This window comes from Micropterus dolomieu, linkage group LG08, assembly GCF_021292245.1.
Source record: "Micropterus dolomieu isolate WLL.071019.BEF.003 ecotype Adirondacks linkage group LG08, ASM2129224v1, whole genome shotgun sequence".
NCBI classification, from domain to species: domain Eukaryota; kingdom Metazoa; phylum Chordata; class Actinopteri; order Centrarchiformes; family Centrarchidae; genus Micropterus; species Micropterus dolomieu.
The window spans coordinates 2,809,359-2,834,761 of NC_060157.1; the positions used below are offsets into that span (position 1 = coordinate 2,809,359).

The 25,403-nt window shown below is 40.7% G+C and overlaps 2 protein-coding genes across 2 annotated transcripts in view; both read right to left on the reverse strand.

Moving 5' to 3' along the window:
* The window catches only part of LOC123974626 (formin-like protein 7), a 161,385-nt gene that overhangs the window by 50,071 nt on the left and 85,911 nt on the right, over positions 1-25,403 (reverse strand). The window lies entirely within an intron of this gene.
* LOC123974627 (ubiquitin carboxyl-terminal hydrolase 11-like) lies at positions 9,514-22,521 on the reverse strand. The gene is made up of 7 exons (XM_046055451.1): positions 22,261-22,521; positions 16,590-16,699; positions 14,843-14,973; positions 14,608-14,725; positions 11,861-12,006; positions 10,603-10,664; positions 9,514-9,550 (listed from the first exon to the last, which is right to left on the reverse strand). The coding sequence occupies exons 1-7, from the start codon at positions 22,368-22,370 to the stop codon at positions 9,520-9,522; spliced, it is 708 nt and encodes a 235-aa protein (XP_045911407.1). The 5' UTR covers positions 22,371-22,521; the 3' UTR covers positions 9,514-9,519.

Genomic DNA, 25,403 nt, shown 5'->3' on the forward strand with positions numbered 1-25,403 from the left:
TAATTGTAGCACCAGCACTAACATGTTCATAAAGGGAGCATTTTGATTCCTGACATTTAACAACCAAAAACCAATTGACGCAAAGTGAGTCTGGGGCTTGTGGGGCCCTAGGGGTATCTGGGGCCCATGTGCATTGGCCCACTTAGTAATCCAGCCCTGATCTTCTAGTAATAGAATAGATTATTAACAAATCATAGGAAATGCAAGTCTGAGAGGCTTTACACAGTATATAGTGATTGAATCATAATATTTCTAGCTGGAAGCCGGCAACAATTAAGACAATACTACTTTTATTTATTTATTTTATTTTTTATTTAACCAGGGGGAAAAACCCACTGAGATTTAATCTCTTTTTCAAGAGCGCCTTGGCCAAGAGAAGGAGCAGGAGAGCAAGTCTAATAGTACAAACATAAAACAACTGTACATAATACTATTACTAATTAATTTTTTTTTTTATTTTTAATCAATCAAATTCCAGTTTCCAGCCTCTCAATTGTGGTTATTTACTGCTTTTCTTTGTTTTTTTGTTTTTAAATAAACTGAATGTTATTTTGGTTTTGGAGTGTCGGACAAAACAAAACAAGGTTCAGTGTGAAAGTTTTAGTGGCACCTAGTGGTGGGGGTTGCGAATTGCAACCAGCGGCTCAGTGCATTAACGTGCTCCTCGGATGTTCCCATTTCCCGAGTTGTGAAGTTGTTCTTTCGACTTCAGTGTGTGTTCATGTGCTGTTCAGTCGGAATGTGGAATCAACATGGACGCTGCTACAAAGACGTGTTGGATTAGCAAAGCATATAAACAACACGCAGACATCTAGTTCACTCTACATGGACAGCAAACTAACCGTTATAACCAGATTACAAATTATGTTAGCAAAATATGTATATGCAATACGTGATTTTGCACAAATCAGAGGTCTGTATACTTTATGTCCCATGTTTACTTTATTTCTCTTTTTGCAATAAGGATTCTGATTATTTTCTTAGGAAAAAAAGATTCTTCTATATTGTGCGTGTTTTGTCACTACACGCTCTGTAATGCTGTTTGCCCATTTGGGCTACTTTAAAAACATGGCGGCGCAATGTGGCGACGTCCATGTGAGAGGAGCCGCGGTGTATGTAGATAAAAAAGGCTCATTCTAAGGTAATAAAAACATAACGCTTCATTATGTAAGGTCTTTACACACCACTGAAAACATAGTTATGGATATTATATTGCATTTCTGTTGATCTTTAATATTACACACCGGAGCTTTAAAGATGTTTCCACAGGCTTCATTATTTTACAATTAACAGAACATTATCTGCAGTTTCAATAATGAGATAATCGTTCTCATATTTTTATGCCGTCTCTGTCTCCTGTCAAAGACAAGAATTTTACCTTTAACCCATGACCAAGCAACCCGTTCTCCTTCCCTAGTCATCACACATGGATGCATGGTCAAGATCCCTTAGCGTCAGTTTATAATGCTTTGGGAATCCGTTTAGTGCCGTAGTTCACCAAACATAGGGAGGTTTAGCACCAAACATAGGGAAGCCCTTTAGCATCGTAGTTGAATGCTAAAGGTTGGTGTAGTATACAGTAGGTGGTTGGGGTAAACAGGTGAGTCAGAAAGCGGAGGAGACTGATGTTCGGTTCCCGTGTGCTATTTTTGAAAATGAAAAACAAGCCATTGCACACAGAGATGACTGTGCGGTGGCCTTGTTTGTAGTTTTGCTGCGTAAGTTACATAACTCATGCAAGTAACATAACTTATGTAAGTAAGACACATCTTTCAACCCAAACTATGATAGTTTCCTAAACCTAACCCAGTAGTTTTGGTGCCTAAGGCTCCGTCCACACTACTGCGCTTTCGAATTAAAACGGAAACCTTTTGCTACGTTTGCACCTCCCGTCCAGACTACAACGGTGAAAATGGAGAACTGTTTTGCGTTTCAAAACTCCGGAGGGCGTTTTAGTGAAGACGGGCCAAAATGGAGGACTTTAGAAACGATGACGAAGCCGCTCACGCTCGGCTCTCTGATTGGGTCTTAGAAGTCATGCAAAGCAGAAACACGATGCTGCTGTTATTGAAATGGTATTTTTATTAAAATATTATGTACCGTGCAAATAACACTTATCTGCCTACACTTGTACTGTGCATGTTGCCGTATTTACTTTGCAACGACTCCCAGTCTGTTTTCCGCCGCCACACTCCCGTGTTACATTCAGTAACAGTCCCAGCTCCTTATTGGTGCATGCAAAAAAAAAATTCTTCATCTGTATTTATTTTTTCTTTTTCGCCAAATCTTCTGTAACCAGGAAGAGACCATCTGCGTCATGCTTACACTGGCACGCGCACACTCAGTGTACCTGAACGACCAATAGATGTGCGTTTTCAGTCGTTTTAATGTAGACGGAGATCAACTCTGATACGCAGCTAAAATGCTGGTGTGGATGGAGATCGTATTCGTTTTAATTCTCCGTTTGAGTAGTGTGGATGGGGCCTAAACCTCACCTAAAATACAACGTTTCACAACGTAAACCACTAGTTTTCTTTTGAAAGACATTTTTATTATTGCTAACTTGACCGCAGAGCTCTGAATTTGCCAAAACTACATGAAAGGGGTACCCAGGGCGTTAAATAAGTGAAAGAGAATGTGTTGGTCCAAGGAGCTTTAAATAGAATAATTACTTAACAGGTGAGGGGACGTGATATTGTTTAAATATGGGGATAAATGCGCACATTTTCAGACAGTTTCTCCTGGATGTCATTCATAGTGTTGGACTCCGTTACTCACGTAACAAGTGACAGAAATAGTTGGTTCGAATGAAAAAGAGACCGGAGAGAAGCTCTGTGATGCTCTGTGTGAAATGACACCATATATGGCTTAGACAATAGGAGGCACCTAAAACTTGAACTGCCTGTGCAGCATTATAGTGACAACATTGGTTGTTGCAGCATTTTAGAGCAGAACTAACACAGGATAATGCCAGATAACATTTTTCCAATGGGTTTAATTTGTTATGGGATGTTCATATTTATTCAGATATTATAGAAAAGCCAAGGCTAAAGGCTAAAGTAGATGAACATGGGAGGATATTGAGATAGGAAATCTAAGTCCAGGAGGCTGTATGTCGTTCTGTATGAAATTAAATCCTAGATCTACCATAAGATACATAAAGACACTTAAACCTTGCACAAACTGCAGTTATTCGATCATCCAAGGATGCACCAATCAAACTTATTTTCTCCTGCTATCAAGTCCTAAACCTGAACTCACGCTACCTGCATCTACCGAGCACTGAGCCAATAGGCTACAATTCTCTTTTTCCCCCCACATTTAAAAATCTGCATCTCACTGCCTAAAACTTTAAATCAATTTATTGTAAGTTAACATGAGGTCAGGGTTGCCCTAACACTACAAACTAAACCAATGCCTGCTGTGACTGAATGAATGTCGACGAGAGAGGAATCGCTGAGATTTATGATGATGTTGTCACAGAAACTGCATCTAATGTGGATCATTCTTGTCACGGCCAATACCCCATACAGTACCGACACTGATCAGGCGTCTGATCGGACCTAGATTTTCAACCACACTACAATATAACAGGATATTATAGACACACCTTTGCAACCGTTAGCTGTAAACTCCTGTTAATAGAGGCTTTAGTTTGCTAAAACATGTTACACTAACTCCTGCACGGACAGTGTCCTGGTCTCTAATAACAAATCCTTTTAGGTATATTGAATAATATCAGATAGGTAATAAAGTAAAAGTACAGAGGCAGCACATAAGCCAACAGTTATGAACTTACATTATAAAGTAGGAATATTAAAATGGTACTTCCCAATACAAGCAGCCCCAATAAGAACATCTATGAACACATGATACATGAATAAATAAGAAATCGTAGGCTATAGCTGATAAAATACACTATAAAAAGTCATTACAGTCTGAATAAAGGCCCAGACATTAAAGTATGTTTTATGGATCACAATTAGGCAATTCAAATGGTGGGAATAACAGACCACAGAGGCTGCACCAGGCCTACAGATTTCAAACCATATGCTATAGGAATACTGTACAAGATCCATATACCATTAATGGTCCCTTCTCCCACTGCTGATGATCACAGATGAAGCATTCAATAAGCGTCTAAAGGAATACTATGAGGGGGTTTTAGGTTTTGGTCTCTTCCTGTCCGCGTTCTTCCAGGAGCACCAATTAGCCTGACCGTCAAGCTCTAATTAACGACGCGAGCACGAGCTTTCACACACGGAATCACTATAACGGAAAGGTTTTTTTTTTTTTTTAATAAAGCTTGGACATCAGGGTTTTCTGCGGTCTGCGGACATTCCTCCAGCGCACAAAACGCGCGCGGTCCGTCTTAGCCGCCGGAGCTGCTGTCATGCAGACACAAAAGGCTGGTTAATAAAAGCTTCGATAATAATTCACCTCTGCTTGGAGTTTGTCGTCTGTCCTCTGCTGCACCAACAATCCCCATCACACGCAGTCTCTGGCATCAGGAAGCTGCTGAGAGCTGTGTGGCCGCAGACGGCTCCAAAGATCCTCTACGCGCAACAGGATCGATCACTCTGTGGGTGCTACAAACTGATTCTTTCCCCACAGCCTTAAACTGCTGTACGACCTAATAAAACATACTTTACAGTATGAAATCTGTCACGTGATAACATTAATATAAATGTACTATTTGAGCAGTGTGACCTGAGGCTGGAAACTAAAGGAAGAAGGATTTGAGTTTAACTCTTGGTTAAGTAGGTTATGTTTGAGATAAAAGATCAATGCTATAAAAACAGTTGTAGGTGATGCAGAGATGCTTTTGTATACCGATATGTGTTTCAGAACTCATATTAGATACCTGGTCTCTAAGCTCAAGATAAAGCTTGGCTTTCTCTACAGATCCAAATCATGCTTATCCATTCGTGCTAGAAAATACCTGGTGACGGCCACTTTTCTTCCCATATTAGATTATGGTGATCTGATATATATGAGTGGTTCTGCCCAATGCCTACAGAAATTGGATGTTGTGTATCATTGTGCATTGTGTTTTTTCACTGGCTGTAATTATAGGACACATCATTGTACCCTTTACTATAAAGCTAAATGGCCCTCTCTTTATGCAAGAAGGTACACTCATTGGCTGTGTTTCATCTATATATATTCATCTATACTAGCTCCTACCTATTTGAGTATCTTTTTTAATAAGAACTCAAGGCCATTATGGATTACGTTCAAAGGACGTCCTACACTTGTTGGTCCCCCGTGTCCGAACAGAATTAGGTAAAAAAGCCTTCGTCTTTGCTGCACCTTCTGCTTGGAGCTTTCTTCAGAACTCGTTGAAATTGACTGCCTTTATTCCTTATCGACAGTTTGTTTAAACTCTGAAGGATATGGAGCAGGTGAACATTGGTCAATGTTGCTGTTTATAAAGTTCTGCATTCTGCCTTATTCAACACAGGGGCTTGTCTTATATGTATGATGTGTACTTGATGTCTTTATATGTTGGAAACTGTTCTTTATGTTCTTTTATGCTGCGTCTTGGCCAGGTCTCTCTTGCAAAAGAGATTTTAATCTCACTAAGACTCACCTGGTTAAATAAAGGTTATATGAAAAAATAATAAATCCTACAACAGAGACTGACTGAAGCATTTAAGCCTTGTACTTGTTGTACATTTAAGATATGACAGTAAGCCAACTTACTGCTTCAAAATATTTTCATGTTAAGGTTCAGTGCGTAAGTTTTAGTGCCATCTAGTGGTGAGATTGTGAATTGCAACCAGTGGCTGATGTTGCATTCACGTGCTCTTCAGATGGTTCCATTTCCCGAGTTGTGAAGTCGGTCTTCCGACTGTAGTACTGCTATTTGTTCTTCTTCTTCGTACATATTCAACATAGCGAAGAAACGCGTTCTGTAGCGCCGTTTGTCTGTTTTGGCTACTGTAGAAACATGGTGGCGCAACATGGTGACGTCCATATAAGAGCACCCGCGGTGTATGTAGAATAAAAAAAAGACTCATTCTAAAGTAATAAAAACATAACGGTTCATGATGTAAGGTCTTTATACACCACTGAAAATATAGTTATGGATATTATATTGCATTTCTGTCAATAAATCCTCCTAAATATTACACACTGGACCTTTACGTCCGTTTCACACAGCCTGTCGCACCCATTAATAGAAGTGGTTTCATTTTTATTTGATAAGTTTTAATATAAATACGTTTTTGCTTTCTTGTATTGTAGAGGTGATGGACCGTCCCACCTTTTGCAGCAGAGTGAGAGCTCACAGCTTTTCTCTTGTCTCTGTTTATCAGCACACTGCATGCACTTCTGTTGCTGCACCTGCAGCACGCCTCCTCCTCCTCCTGCTCCTCCTCAACTTACCCCTCCCACACCTCCTATTCTTCCTCTTTCACCTTTTCCTTTTCCTCTTCCTCTTCTCCCTCTTTCCCTTCCTTCTCTGCTAATACCTCCATTTTCTCCTCCCCTTGCTGTACCTTTTGTCCTGCTTTTTAATCCCTATCTTCTTCCTCTCTCCTCCTCAGTTTCTCCTTCTCCTCCTATATGTCTCTCCTTTCTTTTTGCTCCTCTTCCCTTTGTTCCTTCTTCTCCTTTATCTATTCCCCAATCCCAGATGTTTCTTTTTTCCCTCTAAACCCCATCGTCTTTCTGGTGTTACTCCTCTTCCTTTTCCTTCACTTCAGTTCTCTCCTTCCACTTTTTTTCTTCAGCTTACTCCTATTTCTATGAATGCATTTCTATGAATGCGGGTTACCATCTGGTACAAGTAGAAACGATAAGAAAGAGAGAAAGAAAGGAGATGAGAAAAGGAGGGAGGATGGGAGATAAATGGCAGAGGAGGAGCAGAAAGGAGCCAAGAAGAGAGGACTGGAAGAAGATTTTTCCAGAGAGTGTGAAAAGGAGACTGGCTGCTCTACTTTCCTCTCTGACGTCGGCTTGAAGTTTGACGCATAAAGATTACGTCACACCAGGAAACTAGAATCCCACTGACGCCATTTTGGAGCCGATAAAAAGAGAAGGAAAGGGAGAGAGTAAACCAGAATAGACTTGAACTGTCTTTCATCAGATTATCACTGAACCAGTGGACACTCCTGTTCAGACGTGACATTTAAATCTGCCTCAGCAGATCTGACCAACAGCTGAACTGATATTACAGTTTTATTCAATTGCTAAGATGCAACGGTCACAACTGAAGCCACTTTTTCAAAACTCTTCACACAGTCTGCATTACCAACATGCATCTTGGCCAAACAGTTAATCTGACCTCCAAAAGTCACTCACACCACCAGAACACTTCGTACAAGTCTCAAAATAGACTCGTTCAACCAAAACACTGGCAACAATTCTCATTTAGAAAGCATACAGTCTCACTCATAACACACTGCCACACAGGGAGCATTACATAAATTAAGAACTTTTATCTTTGATGCATGAGTGAAAAAATTAGGTTTTCATTATACAATAACAATAACTTATTTTCACACGGTACTAAAGTATATGTAACAAGAGTGCATCAGAAAAAGCAGCAATTTGCTTCAATATCCTTTATTTGTTCCATATCAGTCGATAGTATTGTAAACTGCGAAAAATGTTACTGTAAATTGAAACAAACCCCCTCACAAATTTCTGGAATTCCAGGGCTGCAAACACCTCGAAAACTCATAATGTACAGTACTTAAGGGGTGCTAGTCCTCCCTCTCTGCTGCATTTGGCCACAAGCTCTCATCAACATCACATCTTATGTCTTCCCTGGCGATGCATCTTGGAAAGTATCTTCTGGAATGTCTAAACCAACCCTGGCAGTCTTCAGGAGAAGTGCCTTCCACTTCCCACATTCATGGCATCCAGTAAGGTCATCTGGTCATGTGGATGGTGGTCATTCACCTTCCACCTCCATGCAGAGAAAAACTCCTCTATGGGGTTTAGGAAGGGGGAGTATGGAGGCAGGAACAGTACTGACATCCTGAGATGTGCAGCGAACCAGTCTGTAACTGCAGCAGAGTGGTGGAATGCCACATTATCCCACACAACAACAAAGATAGGGGAGTTTCTTGCTCCTCTCTCCTCCGCTGGTGCAAGACGATTACGCAGGTCATCATGGAAAGACATGAGCCTCTCCGCATTGTAGGGGCCAATGAGTGGTTTGTGTAACAACAAACCATAATTGGACAGTGCTGCACACATCGTGATGTTAGCTCCTCTCTGCCCTGGGACATCCACGGTTGCTCTCTGTCCAATCACATTTCTTCATGTGCAACTGCATGTTTTTGCAAGGTTGAATCCAGCTTCATCCACAAAGATGAATGTATGTGCAGTTTCCCTGGCTTCCAGCTCCATTACTCTCTAAAATACAGTAAATACACAGTTTTACAGGACTTCACATTATGCATAACTGTGTATGTTCCCTGATTGATTATTGAACAGACATCTTACCTGGAGGTATTGATAACGGAGTTCTTTCACACGTTCACAGTTTCTCTCGAATGCTACAGTGTACAACTGCTTCGTCCTTATTTTATGTTTCTCCAGGACTCTGGCAATTGTGCTGACCGAATTCACATTTCCAAAAGTTATATTGCCTGCCTTCTAAGATTTTCTACTTAAATTTTTATTTCTATTTCAATCTAGTCACTGCAGAAATGCAGTACATTTACCATCAATCTGTTTTGAATGTGAACAGTTTTGGACATAGTGTGCTAGCATTTGAAAAATGTGCTGCAGATATACAGTGTTTTGCAGGTGGTGAAGTAGTATTGAGAAAAGAGTTCATGAAATTTGGAGAAAGGGGTCATTGAATGCATTTTGTGTGAAATCAATGAAAAATGATTCACAGTTTGGTCCACATACACTTCTGTTGCGCTGACTGTGTTAAGAGTTTTGACAATGTGACTTCAGTTTTGACCAACACAGGTTAGCAATTGAAAGAAACTGTAACACATTCAAGATGTTAGAGAGGGACGTGTTGTTACTGCATCCTGTGTTTCCTGACAACACTGGACATCTGCTTGAGTGGAAAAAAACAACCAGTTGTATTTGTTTGCAAAAGGCTTTGTGATGTGAAGGGACACCTAAGGACAATTTAGGGTCACTGATCAACATAGCAAACTGCACACAGAAAAGCCTGGAACGACCAAGGTTCACAGCAACAAGGTTGTGAGGCAACAGTACTAACCACTGCACCACCGCACCACCAGAAAGTTAAAAAATCAATAAGGTCCGAGCTTATCGCTACGGCTATTGAGACTAGCGGCTCCTATAACGTAACGTTATGCCTCGAGCGTCAAATCTGATTTAATTTGGAACGCGATGGATAAGAAATCTAATGTTTATTTATTGATGGCATCGAAACGCGGTATTAAACGGGCCAAGGGCTGTTTATCACCAGGCTGCAGCCTTTGCTGCTCTCTGTGGGCCCCTACAGACACACAGCGGCCAGCAGAGAGAGACGCCGCGCCGTCGCGGTGGAGACAGAGAAGTTAAGTTAGCTCCAAACTACTTGAGTTGCAGACGGCTACGCTCGGTCCTGTAAGTACATGCAATAAAACCTTTGTGAGTAAAAAGACAACACTTTATCAATACACCTGTGTGTAGATAAACATGTAGAAAGGTTCATTTAAACTGCTCAGTCATGTTATGAACAAGCACAGCTCACGTTAGCTTGGCAATAAGCCAAATGTTACAAACAAGCTGAATAGAAAGCCGCCTGTCTGGAGCTCAGACTGGTCTGTAGTCTTAAAACCAGCCGCACCTCCTCCTACCAGGTAACGTTAGCTGCAGCCAGTGATTAACAGCAGAGAGGAGGAGGAGGAGGAGGAGGAGGAAGGACTGAGACAGACTGAGCTGTGATGTCAGTGAAGCATTAATGTTGCTGCTCTAGAAGCAGCAGTTGTATTTAAAATATTAAATTTCTTTTAATTTTAATTAATTTAAAAACAACCAGGCAGCTAATATGCACACTTCAATATCTGTTTATTTATCACAAGTCATATAACCATGTTGTTTTCCTCATTCAGTGTAGACCTACCTCGTGCCCGTTGGGTCTGGTCTTAACAAATAACCGTCACCAACTAATAGTAACGTATCGATAAAGACTCGGATCGTTAAGCAGTCTCAATAAGGGTATCAATATCAACAAAAGTGAACGATACTCATCCCTTTGGCCTGCAGTCTGAACTTAGATGTTCAAGATCATTTCCAGTTAAACATTAAACAACGCTGTGGAGCAGACTGACGTCACCACAAGTGATGAGGGCAGGACTTCTTCTAACAGGAGAGGATCAGATCACAAAGGAGGCGAAGAAGAAAAAAAACTGAGCAAACAGGAAACAGAAAGAAAAGACAAGAAGGCAGAGAGAGAGAGAGAGAGAGAGAGAGAGGAGGGGGGGAGGATTTCAGAGAAAACAAAACTGAAAGCAAAGTGAAGACAGTAAAGAAGTGAGTGAGACGTTTCAAAGAGAAAGAGGTGACAGAGTGAGAAAGGAAAAGAAAGGACAAAAGGAGAACCGCAGAACAAACAGACAGAACAGAGACAGATACAAGACGACCAATGCGAGAGAGGCGGAGGTGTGTTCTTACATGATCTGAGGTCTGGAGCTCGGCCAGGTGCCGTCGGCATTCCTCGTCTCCATAATCACCGTCTGAGACACACACACACACACACACACACACACCAGCTTATCTCTCAGGTTGTTCTGTGAGGACGTTAGCGGCTGTAAAGAGATGTGAACTAGCTGACTGAACCCAGGGATGTCACGAGAACAGATACTTCGGTACCAAGTCGATCCCATAATCCTGACAACATGTCGGTACTCGTTTCGCTAGGTGCTGAAAGAGATCCAACACGTGGAAGACAGCGACAAGTGCAGCTGCAGCGACAGCTCCGCCTCGACTCGTCGAATAGAAAAGAGGATGGGAACCGGGGTGAAGTTAGTTCCAAGCACCTTCAACAGCTCTGCATCAAAGCCTCGATTTCTCCCAGTCGGAGAGCTAATTAAGACGTTTGTTAGAGGTTCTTTGTCAAGTCAGTCTCTAAAAGATGTTTCCAGATCTGCTAAAGGTTTGAAACAGAAATTAGAAGTCACTAAAGCTCTCCACTGAAACACTAACAGCTTTTATAAATTATTAAATTATTATTTGTCTGATTGGCTGTGATGTCCAATCAGAACCAGTTTTGACAAAACGTCACCGACAAGAATAGGATGCTTTTCTCAGTCAGAGGAAGATTAAACCTGACGATCAGGATTTTATCATCTAAAAAGGTTTGTTTTTGTTGTTTGACGCTGCTGTCGAAGATCAGAATTATTAATTATTAACTAGAATCGTGACTGTAATGGGAAAGGAGAGCTAATTAAGACGTTTCACAGTTCGATCACCTGAAAATCACCAAAGATGACGATGCAGTTTGCAGCACTAAGAACTGTTACTGTAGCTGGAGTTAGGGACCGTCTGAAAAGTGCAATACAATTTTTCAATATTAAAACCTCTGACAACTGCCAATATAAACATGTCACACCTGTGGGATTGTTGAGTTACGAAGTAATTAATTTAATAATTAATTATGCACAGTGCAATGTTATAATTTCAACAGCTTGCTCATTTATGAATATGTTGACATCAAACCATCTGTCCTAGACATCCTCTCACAGCTTTCACAGCTGTTAGTTGTTCTCTGTAATGTTCAAATCTTTTTCTTAAAGGAGCGTATGTGGTTTTGAATTGATATCTAGAATTTTACGGGCATCAGTTATGCTACTAAACAATTTCAGGTGCGGTGACGCCCCTAACTGAATCTACAGAGCCCGGTGTGTCAGTGGTGATGAGCGTTTGTCCTCACCATCCCTGAGCTCAAACAGGCGTCCAACACGCTCACGTGGATGTTCCTGAGACGCTCGCAGCTGCTGTCCGAACTCTTCATCCACAGACGACACTCTGAGCCCGGAGGCACCGAGAAGGCCTCGCACATCGCCCTCTGGATCGACTCTGCACACACAAACACACACAACATAACGTATAAAGGAGACTCAGGTCTGCCAGGCGCTCCGGTCTTTTTTCTTTTTAATTCTCCTTTTTGTTTTGATTTACCAAAGCGATACACTAACGATGGAGGTGGTAATGGCTCAGTGGAGAAACCCGGGTTCAATTCCCCAATGTGTCCCTGAGCAAGACACTTTACCCCCAAGTTGCTCCAGAGGCGTGCGTCACTTTGGATAAAAGCGTCGGCGAAATGAATAAATGTAAAAGGTAAATGTCGCCACTGAAAGAAAATGTACAATACTTGACAGTAAACAGCGGCAACAAAAGGATAACGCAGAGTCTAGGACCCGCCCCCTTCTGCTCCCGGCCCATGGAACCTTATTCCGGAAAAATATGTACAATAGGTCAACGGCGAGAGACAACTTTCTTTCCCCCCGTTTGAACTGTGCCCTGAATTACACACACGATGTTTGTCAGATCATTTTATAAGCCAGGAAAGTCGCAGTCTGTTGTAAAACAGTTAAGAAGTTACATTTAGTTTTAGGTGAAACCGCCCAATGAACGACATCTCTCGTCTCGCACAATATACGTCCCCAACATGTTAACGCTGTAATGCTAAGCTAACGATCTTGGCTTGCTACTAGCTAGACAGCTTCGCTACGTTCCACGCAGAGACGTATCTCAGCTACGGTGTTTAACCCAACGACTCCTGGTCCTTTCTCTAGATGTTCGCTTCAGTCATTAAGGAAAAAAATGATGGCGCAGCTTTTGGGTTTGTGGTCTTTGTCATTACAGATGTTCACAGCGACTTTAATGTCTTGCAATTCTTGTTCCCTTTTGGAGCCAGGGAGGAACGATTGAAAGTCAGAGCTTGACTTCAATCTGTAATGTTAAGAACCACAAATCAAGCCAGAAATCTTGGTGTAGTCATGGACTCAGACCTGAATTTGAGGAGCCACATTAAGACAATTACAAAGATTAAAGGACTTATGTCTCAGCAGGACCTGGAAAAACTTATCCATGCATTTATCTTCAGTCGACTTGACTACTGTAACGGTGTCCTTACAGGCTCCCTAAGAAATCCATCAGACAGCTGCAGCTGATTCAGAACGCTGCTGCTCGAGTCCTCACTAAGACCAAAAAGGTGGATCACATCACTCCAGTTCTGAGGTCTTTACATTGGCTTCCTGTATGTCAAAGAAGTGATTTCAAAATCCTGCTGTTAGTTTATAAAGCACAACTGCAGGTCTGCTGAAACTGTCAGTTCTTTTAAATTAAGACTGAAGATTTTTCTTTTTATTGATAACTTACACTGCACTGTAACTTTTACTGTCCTGTTTTCTTTTTCTTTGTTTTTAGCTTTTTACCGTTGCTTTTAATTAAATATTTACACGGTAAGAAACGAGTAGGTAACTGAGTGAAAAGATAATGAGAGTGAGATTGAACAGAGTGAAGGAAGTAGTCTTAAATCTCACGCCTGAGTGATTTGCAGGACTCTCTGTCCACCTGTAAACGCGCAAGTGGGTCCAGAGTATAACTGGATCAAAGTGGCCTGCGGACAGACGTGTCCTGGTTTCTCTGTAGTGTCCGAGGGTTTTTGGAGTTTCAGTGGACCCAAAGATTGCTATGGACCTGAGTACAGACTAGCTAGAGAGAGTAGATTAAATGTACTTCTGTTTATTCTCTTTTCAAAATAGTTGTAACTCAATTATTTGCTCAACCCCTCAGCCTGTTTCTATTTACCATTTAACCCTTTTAAGCCTGATTGTACACTGCACTGTAACTTATTATTTTTTAATGTGTTTCCCTATGTTGCTTTTAAACTTTTTTATATTTCCCTGTTGCTTTTATGTTTTATGTAAAGCACTTTGAATTAGCTTGTTGTTGAAATGTGCTGTACAAATAAACTTGCCTTGCCTTGTAATTCATAATTAAACACAATTCAAACAGGATCAAAACATTAGTTGTCTCTCGTCGTTGTCTACCGTACGTATTTTACTGAAATTAGGTCTACAGGAAGGGGAGGGGCTTAGGCTCTCTATTAGGGTTGGGCCAATAGATGATCCATCGGCGCTGACAGATGTTTTTTTTCCCCTCATCCTCCGAGCCTGAAAACTTACAGACACCAAACTTTCCAGTTTTATTCCTGACTCTATTCTGAAGGTTTTTACAGAGGGGGTTTTGTTCATACATCATTCACAGCCTGAATTATAGAACATTTTATTTCCAAAAACAGCTCGAAATTTTTTTTTTTTTATGCTTGTTGACTTCTTGTATTTTCTGATTTATGAAATAAAAAAAAAAAAAAGATATACAAAATTCCCTCTGTAAAAACATTTGGGTATAATGTGTCAACAAAATAAAGCAATCATTTTGAATCTGACTTAATTCAGTGTTCAGATTTTTGTTCTTGAAATAGATGCACATTAGCTCATATTTCATTAGATACTGCCTCATTTGCATATTTAATCATTTCAGAAAACCTGTAACACAAAAAAAAATGTCTCAACTGAGTAATCAACTAGAAAAGTTTCATGATGATATCTATCAGGAAATTTATTCACCCTTTTCACCAAAACTGACAACAGACACACACAGAGAACTCACGTATGCTGTCGGTGCGGCTGAACTGTGCGGTGATGACGTTCTCCATGTTGCAATGAAGACAGAGGAAGATCTCAACGGGGTAAACCTCCACCTTCAGCGTGCTGGGCAGGTCCACCACCTGACACACACACACAGATAAACTGTGAGGAATCCACCACCCCTGTTTTGGACAAAACGACGACACCAGCAGGTGATTGGCTGGCATGTCTGGCGTGTATCCGGCGTGCGATGTTACCTTGCGCTCTAGCGGCGGCTGGCCCTCCACCATGCCGTACCAGGCCAGCAGCTTGTGCCAGGCCTCAGCCGGCACCAACATGAAGTCCTCGTTCTCCACCAGACGCTCCTTCAGGTGGTACGAGTCCAGATCTGAAACCAGGAGCGGCGTCGCTCGTTAATGGACGTTTAGCAAAAGACAGAATGACCTTTTAAACCCGAAGCTGCAGAAATCGAATTCTTTGTCAAGTCAGTCTCTAAAAGATTAGAAAAGAAAGTCACTAAAGCTCTCCACTGAAACACTAACAGCTTTTATAAATTATTAAATTATTATTTGTCTGATTGGCTGTGATGTCCAATCAGAACCAGTTTTGACAAAACGTCACCGACAAGAATAGGATGCTTTTCTCAGTCAGAGGAAGGTTAAACCTGACGATCGCTTTCTTTAAAGCAAACAACAGGATTTTATCATCTAAAAAGGTTTGTTTTAGTTGTTTGACGCTGCTGTCGAAGATCAGAATTATTAATTATTAACTAGAATCGTGACTGTAATGGGAAAGAGCTGAGAAACAGAGAAGAAGAAGAAGGAGACAGAAAGAAGGATAGAGGAAGAAAAAGAACGACTTTCTTTGAGCAGTAGGCGGGGCTCGAGACTCACGGCGTCCTGGCGTCCTGGGGACAATAGAAAATAGAGAAATATTCTGTAGGACGCCTCTAGGACAAAAGGGATTGTGCGGGCCTTTGTGTTTATTTACTACGATGAAACTCGCTGATGAAAACTCGGCATACGGCGTGATCGGACAAGAAACCCGCACACGCCGAGACGCTACCAGCAGACTCGCTGGTTGAGTTTTGCATTATAAACATCTAAAACCTGAAGCACGATCTGGCTCTGTCTGGGACGGTGAGCTGCAGAAGTTAACGTTGTTGGTTTCAGTTTCTACCAGCACAGTCTGAAGGGGAGCACAGCAGAGTATAGGTCAGGTAGACTTCTTTAAAATATCATGAATTCTCATTAAATAATGATGTTAATATTACGAAATTCTTCTGGACATGTCAGAGAACAAATATGTGAGATTCTGAATGTGCAGTTTTGAACATGAGCAGAAAAGCTGCTGAAACAAAGTCCAGGAGTTTTAACTGAATAGAAATGAAATAATTTATCATCGAGGTAAAAAGGTGCCCCAACAGATAACTTTTCAGTTTTGTTTATTAATCTTTTTGTTTGAATTAAGCAAAATAAATATTATTTATTTTATCAATTTATTATGTCACTAACAACTATAGAGGATAATAAAGTAAAGAAACAACATTTTGATTTTAGGACGGTTCAAATTGTTTTTCAGGACAGTTCAAATTGTTTTTCAGGACGGTTCAAATTGTTTTTCAGGACGGTTCAAATTGTTTTTCAGGACGGTTCAAATTGTTTTTCAGGACGGTTCAAATTGTTTTTCAGGACAGTTCAAATTGTTTTTCAGGACAGTTCAAATTGTTTTTCAGGACGGTTCTGGGACGGAGGTCAAAAAAGTTAATCTGGAGCCCTGCAGGAAGGATATCAGGGATCCGGAAGAGGAGGAGAAGGAAGGAAAAGAAGAAAAAGGAGAAGAAGTCTTTCTTTGAGCAGAAGGTCATGAGGGACCCGGAGGAAGAGGAAGAACGAGAAGAAGGAAAAGAAGAGTGACAGAAGAAGAAAAAGAAGGACAAAAAGAAGGAGTAGTCTTTCTTTGAGCAGCAGATATCAGAGGCGGCGCCATGAGGCATTCACTGACCCTCGAACAGCTCAGTGTTGTCAATCTGACCGGGGAAGGACGACGAGTTCTGGTCTCCGTTCTCCACAAACTCCTTCCACTGTTCATACCAACGGCGCTCCACCACGTACCTGCAACACACACACAGTTAGCACACTCATAACTCACACTGTTAACTTTATGATCTTTTCTATGCGATTCGTTTCCTGTGAATTTAACATTTTAATAAAACAAGAAATTCTCCGTGCACAGTCAGGTGCATGAAAACTCAAAACCAAGCTACCACATAATGATATGACTTTACTGCATTAACTGGGAGCAATGCGTTTCGCCCATTGCTTCTTCAGGCTCACAAAGTTTAACATTTTAATCTTGGACTTTTTTTTCACAGGTTATTTCCCCTTTACCCCAGCTCTTTATTTAACCAAAAAAAAAACTCATTAAGATTAAAAATCTCTTTTCCAATGGCGTCCTGGCCAAGACAGGCAGCAGCACAACTAACAAGGTTGCAGACATTAAAACATATAACAATTTACAATGGGAATAAGTCATCCGAGTAGTCAATCATTACATCAACAGCCAGAATTGCCAGCCTTCGTGTCATTTAAAAGTACTTTGAAAGCAACCAGTGAAACCGGCTGCTGAAGATTCAGGACGTTTTGCAGCAGATTCCGAGCGCAGGGAACTGAAACGCCCTTTTCCCCCAATTCAGTCCGGACATGAGTGACAGATAACAGTAAGAAGTCCTCAGAACTACGACAATATCTGCCTGTGCCTTTCTTTTGGATGTAGATTTGTAGATATGTGGGAAGCAGACCAAGAATATTCGTAAATAAGAATGTGCCAGTGATTAACAATGCAGACCGACCAACCCGAGCGTACAAGGAGCAGTAATGAGTGATGAACCTCAGACCTCGATGGTAAACAGTATCCAACAAGTCTCCTTTTGGCCTCAAAGAAAAAACACGACTCGTTCCTAAAATGAAAACCCAGCTTTTTTTTTTTTTGCCAATTGCTGAATGTGAGGTTTAAAAGAGAGAGAATCATCAATCAGGATACCAAGATACTTGTATTGAGATACAGACTCAGTCTCAGAGCCCTGAGAAGTAGTGATAGATGGAAGGATCACTGACTTTGCACTGGAAAACAACATAAGTTTTGTTTTGTCGTCATTCAAAAAAAGCCCCCCCTCCAGTGTATTTTGGTCATTTTCTTCTCATCATATTTCTATGATATTTCGTACATCAAACAAGGTACGTTTCAAAAGCAAGTTGTAGCTGACAAAGAGCCTGGTTTAGTGTCGATGCAGAGCAGTAAATCACAGTATCATCGGCATAGAAATGGAAATTTGCATGGAGACATTTTGATCAAGAGTATTGATATATAATATAAACAGGAGTGGTCCCAGCACTGACCCCTGGGGGCACACCCTTGGAATATCTTGACGAATATCTGAAAAATATCTAACGATCTTTTCAGCGTTGTTTCATCATTTTCACAATTTATCAATTAGTTGTTGGAGTCATAAATTGGTGAAAATGTTGATCAATGTTTCTCAAAGCAAAAGGTAAAAGATATTAGTTTACTGTCCCAGAGGAGAAAGAAACGAGGAAATAGTCACATTTAAAGACGTTGGAATCAGAGAATTTGGAGTCAAACTGATTAATTAAGCGTTTGTCAAAAGAGTTGGCAATTCACATAATAGTCAAAAACTAATAAAATGTCATCGTCAATTTATAGTAAAGTTAGGGCTGGGCAATTAAACAATAATGATAATTGAAAATCAACACTAAATTTATTGAGGAAAAGGGACAGAAAAATGAGTTTACTCTATTTGTTATAAACAGATTTTATCATAATAGTTTTTAATGTTCTGCCTTAGATTTGTGAAGGGATCCACTGTTTGGCATCAACGGTTTGTTTTGACAATGAATAATAGTTTAAAACCACAATTAACCATCAGGTTTCTTCAGCTCAGCAGCAAAAATCAGCATTTAAACGAAAGAAATAATGATTTGACATTTAGCGTTTTAATTATCGATATCGAATGATATGAATTATTTATCGTGATAACCTTTTTTCCCCACATTCATCAAGCAAACAACTCAAACCTTCTCTGTTTCCAGCTTCTCAAATTTGAGGACTCGATGCTTTCCTATATCTATATGATTTTTAAATGAAACATCTTTGGACAATTTTCTAACCATTTACTTTCACATTTTATAAAACAAAACCACAAAACGAAAAAAAATAATCATCAGACACTCAGTGCTGAAAATACCTGCAGTGACTTGGAGAGAGCCGGCAACAGATGTGGAACTAAAACTAAACTCAGCTCAAACCACAACACAAGACAGACGGGAAGCTTCGACCACAGCAGCTCATAAATCTGAAAACTCAGCAGCTTTTATCAGAGGGGTTTTATTTATGAAACACAATGGGACCATGAAATGTCAGTTTATCAACCCTCACAAGGGTTTTTGTGAATCAATGAAACTTTGTCATGAATGTAATTTGTAAGACAATTTGAGGCATTTACAATTTCTCAGTTCACTCAGGGCTGCAGCTAATAACTGTCTTTTATTTTGTTTATTATTTTCTTGATTGATTAATCGCTGGTTAATAAAATCAGAAGCAGAATCAGTACACGATGAATTTGACACTGTTTTTTTTTTTTTTTGTTTGCTCATAATGATCCAAGAACACTTGGACATCCGGCTGAAAACAAGGACAACGAAGCTGAACAAAGAGAGGTAAACATGGACATTTATCTATAATGAACACACAAGTAGGTGAAAAGTGTCAGAAAATAACATTTTCCTTGTGTTTACCATAAAATAAAATACAGAAAAGATGCTAATCCTAACATTCAAGAAGCTGGAAAAGGAGACAATAAATATTTTTGCTTTTAAAATGACTTAAACGATAAATTAATTACCAAAATAGCTGCAGATCAATTTTATAATGATGCAGGGTTTTTGAAGCCATTTTATCAAAGAACTGTTGAGCGAGCAGAAAATAAACTTTATATGCACGGTTTTTATTACCGACATGTTAGTAATTTGCATAAACAAATGAGAGACTGACCACCATGTAGAGCATTTTTATAAATACAATAATCTAATGACTGAAAACAACCCACACAAAATGTCCAACTGGAATTACTATTATATTATAGGCTACTAACGGTTTTGCTTTTCCTTCCATGACAGTCAAATATCTACACTTGGTTCCTTGAAGGCATCGTCCCCAGTCAGTCAGTTCTGGGTCTCATTTTTCTTTTATCACAACTTCGACAGACAATCTCTTTGCTTCCCACTATCTTATTAAAAATTAAAACCTAACAGCTTTTTGTGCGACTAACCATCTTCCTATCTTTCTATCCTGGTTTCTCTCTGTGTCTGGTTTCCTGTAAGTGCATATGCAGATCAGGAAATTTGTCTAACAGCAAAACAAGCCACGCCCTCCTGCCTTGTGCTATCACACTGTACATCTGGAAAGTTAAGTTTACTGACCTTGCTTACTTTGATTTATAGAAGTGTTGACAGTGAATAGAAAATAACTCCATTGAAGGCAAAACACTGCTTTGTGCCGGCGACAGAAGAAAGTGGAAACACTGCAAACAGGACGCTGCTTCAGCTGAGAGTCGGTGAGAGCTGTACGGTTGACTGTGCAGCAGCTTATTATTCAAGATGACTGCGGCTGACTTACGCCGACTTGATAGTCAAACGTGAACATGTGGTCGTGTTGCTGCTTAAGGGTTAGCCCCTAACCCCAAGTAAACAAAGTTAAACCCTGATCTTATCCTAAACCTAGGCTTACCAAACTGCGACGTTAGCTGTGTATTTAACGGCACATGGCTTAAATCAAGCGTTGGGTATCGTGAACCATGGATTGGTTAAGAGCCGTGCGTTTGGATTCCTAACTTCCTGCATATTTCAGCTCCTGACTGAACTGCAGTGAGCATTTTTCAGTCCATCAAAGTGTCTCTGATCTGCGGTAACAGACATAAAAGTTGATTACCGATGTTCGTACCTGAGATAAGATAGGATTCCTAAAGTTAGTTAGGATTTGCTTCTGTAATACCAAATTGAGAAAAATCCTATCTTAGACTCTTCCTGTCTTAAGACTTAAGACAGGAAGTTTCTGTAATACGGCCTCTGGACCGCAGCAAACGCTCCAAAGTTTGGCTTTAGCTTCACTAAAAAACTGCAACAGCTGCAGTCAGGAGGTTTGGTGCGAGGGAGGAAGCGGCTCTAACATGACGGAGCGTTTATCTGAAGGAACGCTTCACCGTGTTCAACGTGTCGCGCTCTCCCAGATCCAGCTAACGCTAACAGCAGCAACGTCTCAGGTACAAAACACAGGTGAGCTGATGCTGAGTCCCCAGAGACGCCGCTCTAGGATAGAGACTCCTTTCACTTTAGCCATGAAGGGGAAGAGGAGCGAGGAGGAAGGAGATCTGTGGTGAAGGAACCAGAACTGAGGTTCTACACGAAGACAAAAAGTTGATAAATTTGGAACGATACCCAGGCCTACTAACCCGATGCTTTCCAACGGGCTTTTATGTCGTTTTGGGAAAATTGACAACCAACCTATTTTGCCGTTTAGGTATGTGGATGTGTTGTCAGGTTTTAAGTCTTCATCCACTTCATGAGATCATCCTTCTGCTTTCACAAACTTTGAGTTGATTTTAGTGTTTGAGGTTCTTTTTACATCATCGTTACATTTTTACAGCAAGTGTCATTGGAGAGTTCACGAAGCCTCAGCTTGTGTCTCTCACGTAATCATTGTTTTGACATTTGAGACTTTTCCTTGACAGATGCACTCAAATCAGAGGCCTTTATTTACGGAGCCGTAAAATAACCACGTCTGTCGCTCGCTGCTTTATTGAAGAAACAAGTGCAACAACTTGTCATGAGTGGAGCATTTTTGTTTCCAAGTGTATAACGATTATTCTTTGATGAATGTGCAAATGTCTTGAACACAGAAGTGTGTTGTTGAACGATATTACAGTCAGACCGATATATCGTCCGATATTAACTTATTAGCGCTCAAACATCGACATCATCGAAATCCAGTATCAGCCGGGCTGTGGAGGCATGCTGGGGTTTTTTCTTCTTCCTTGTAGAAATGAAACTACTGATTAATCAATTTATTGACTGAAGAAGCGACACTTTTAATAGTTGGTAAATTGTTTAATTTCTTTGGATTTTAGGCTCTCAGTCGTACAAACCACCAAATTTCCCACTATTGTCTGACAGTGAATAGACTAAAGATTTGTCAATAACCAAAATAATGAACGGATCGATAGGAAATATTCATCAATTGCAGTCCTACTCCACTGCAATCATTACTGTGCACACCTCAGATGGTAAACGGTGATTATGTGAGAAGAATAAGGACAGCTTCGGTAAACAACATAAAAACAAAGTGGAAGCTTACGAGGCGACCCTGAACACATCATTACAGCTGGTTGACAGGCTAGCTGTTAGCCGTTAGCAGCGTCGGCTAACGTTCAACTCAGCGTCTGCCTGGTTAGCATGAGCTAACACAGCAACAGCGGCTAACGTCCGACACCGAACCGTTAAAGCTGTCCCGGCAGACGGCTTGACTCCGCCGGTAAACCCGTTAGTGGCCGTTAGGTAACGTTAGCCGTGTGATGCTAACAGCTAGCCGGGCGGACTCTTACCAAGTGTCCCCAGCGCGAAGCTCACACTCCCGCAGCAGAGACTCGATCTCCCGCCGTTGGGTCTCCAGGCCCGGAGGCTCCGCGGCGGAGCAGCGGCTGTTGGCCGTCATGGTGCTAATCAATCAGTCATAAATGTCGGAACAGTTGGAAATATTAAACAGAGCAAAAGACACGAAAGGCAGAAGAAAACCGCCGCATTGATCAGCCCGATAAACAGGGAAGCTGCACAGAGCCGTGTTTGCGGAAGTAGGAAGTGGTTCAGACTGGGGCGATGACGACTTCCGGAAGCCGCCAAACAATTATTAAAATAAATATTGATTTACAAGCTAAGCGATGGTGTAAATAAAAGCAATTTAAAGAAAGATTACAGTGAGAATCCAGATTATTTTTGTGAAGCACTGTCAACATATTAATGTGCAGCATTTTCAAATTAAAAGGACTCAGCATTCAACACAACCTCCCCGATGAAACTGCTCAGCAAACTTTAATTACAGCTCTGCAACTGGATATTAATTGGACTTCCTCACAAAAACACCCCAATCAGTTCGGTTTGGCGGACGCACCTCCTCCACTCAACACCGGAGCCCCCCAGGGCTGTGTGCTCAGCCCCCTCCTGTTCACGCTGTGCACCCACGATTGCATCCCCCTCGACATGGAGAGAACTCTGTTGTGAAGTTTGCAGACGACACCACCGTCATCGACCGGATTTCAAACAACAATGAGACTTCATATCGGGAGGAAATTCATAATCTTGCAGAGAACAACCTACTGCTCAACGTCAGCAACACCAAGGAGCTGATCGTTGATTTCAGGAAGAAGGAGATAAAGACACACACTCCTGTCTACATCGGTGGAGCTGAGGTGGAGCAGGTGAACAGTTTTAGGTTTCTGGGAATCAGCATCACAGAGAAGCTGACATGGTCGTGTCACATCTCCACGCTGATGAAGAAAGCTTAGAAGCGACTGGATTTCTTGAGGAAGCTTAAGAAGGCTAAATTCCTGTGCTAGGTTCTTCACAGAGGAGCAACAGAAAGCATCCTGACTGGGAACATCACTAAGATGGGACGTGCACGGCCCAGGACCGAAGGGCTCTGCAGCGGGTCATTAAAACTGCTCAGAAGATCACTGGACCAGAAGACCCATCTCCCGAGCATCAGTGATATCGCTGAGGAGCCTGCAGAGCCCAGAGGATCCTAAAGGACAGCACCCACCCAGCCACAGCCTGTTCACCCTGATGCCTTCTGGGAAAGATATATAAGTTTCTGCTGCCGCACTACCAGACTGCAGAGCAACTTTTTCTCCCAAGCTATCAGACTCAAATTCATCCTCAGAACTGCTCCACTGATTATAGTTTATTTCTGTTTACCATTTTTATTATTGCTTTCAATTTACTGTATATTGTCTGCTACGTGGCAGAACAAAGTTACCAACCTCATTTTGCTTTACAACCTGTTGTTATGTGACAAATAAACCTACTATCTACCTTTATATCTTTTCAAAAGGCATGTGCATGCACACACTGAAATAGCTGCACCTCAGTACCAAGACATGTGAGGAGGAAAATAGGACAAACTATATGAAAAGTTTTAATAGTAGTGATTAACAGGCAGAAAATTATCAACCAACTCCAAAGTTCCTCTCACGTCTACAGAGAATTTTAGAGTCTTTCAGCTCAGGTTCAGTCGCAGTGTTTCTAGCAGCAGCAGCTGTTTTCATCGACAGCCTCTAATAAACCTGCACAAACAGCTGGCAGACACAGTGAGAGACCATCGCTGGTGATGAAAGTGGAACATCTAGCAGCTAAAGAGCCAGATATGTGGACAAACAACATAACTGTGTTGCTTTGTGTCTGCTGGATGTGGAACTTACATTACGACACCGCATAACAATGAAACTTTACAAGCTGAAAGTAAACAGAAATACGAAGCGTTTTTTGATTTAATTTATGGTATTTTACTTTTTAATATGCAAATAAGGTAGTTCCTCATTAGATATGCGCTCTCGCAAATCTCACAAATCCATTTTGCAGCACATTGAAGAGTCAGATTGATGTTGTTGGTTATTGTGATAAATATTTACAGAACGGTTTATCAAAATATTGTTTTTCATGGATTAACTAACCACTCATATGTGTATAACCCCCCACATATTTACTGATAAATTGCCACATAAAATGAAGATTTATTTAAAATAAAACCTCTGCACACGTCTGGCTGTGCGTCCTAAGAAACAGTGAAGTTATGATGATCTAACGGCCTTGAAGGGCGAGGAAAATGACTTGGCGTACAGGAAACATGTCGTTTTGAGAAAACAGCTGTTAAAGATAAGGTGATGAAAAAACAACACACTGTCACATGAACATATATACACCAATACATCTTATTTACAAATTTTAAGCTATCAAACATGTAAAATGCAAAAGAGATGATTTTAGTCAAATCACCAAGCCACTTTAATTAATTTCAGATGAGTCTGTTACTTCATTTCTTCCAAGATATACAAGTTTTAAATTAACAAAAGAGACTATGCGCATTAAAAAGTGGAGAAACATGATGCAGAAGCCTCAGTGCACCAGGGCTCACTAAATGTTTCGTGGAGGATGAAAATGATGTGAATAAAACGCTACGTTCTTTACAGTCACCAGATCTCAACCCAGTTCACATTAATTAATGATTTGTTTTTTGTTTTGTTTCACTGCTATTTTGGGTAGAGCAAGGGGAAAGAAACTGTTAAGTATTAAGCGCAGCGACAATAAACTTGAGCTTCAGACTTCACCTTTATTTTTCAGTCAGAGAATAAAGTGTAAAGTGTTTTAATAATGCCAGTGAGCTCACTATATAGTGCTCTACATTCACTACTCCCTACATTAGGAGAGTAGTGAATGAGTGGGGATTTCGGACACTGCCATTGTTTTTTTGACATAACAATTTTGTATTATTTAACCACCTTCATAACTATAAGATCAATTTATTGCTACTGTGTATAATTGACCCGAAAAACTAAAATATACATGTATTGTGTAAACAATCCTGTACTTGAGTAAAAGTATGATCCCCTTGCTAAATATTACAAACAATGGTATTAATTATAAACACGTTGTCCTTTCAATAATTTTTAAGTTACTCAGTTATATGTGTGTGTGT

What these genes read in the sequence shown, in the direction of transcription:
- LOC123974627 (XM_046055451.1), bottom strand. Translation starts at nt 22,370, where the DNA reads ATGACGGCCAACAGCCGCTGCTCCGCCGCGGAGCCTCCGGGCCTGGAG. An exon ending in CAGCCGCACCGACAGCATAC is followed by an intron (nt 12,007 to 14,607) that starts GTGAGTTCTCTG and finishes TTGTGTGTGCAG; the next exon opens with AGTCGATCCAGAGGGCGATG. An exon ending in CCTGTTTGAGCTCAGGGATG is followed by an intron (nt 10,665 to 11,860) that starts GTGAGGACAAAC and finishes TGTGTGTCTCAG; the next exon opens with ACGGTGATTATGGAGACGAG.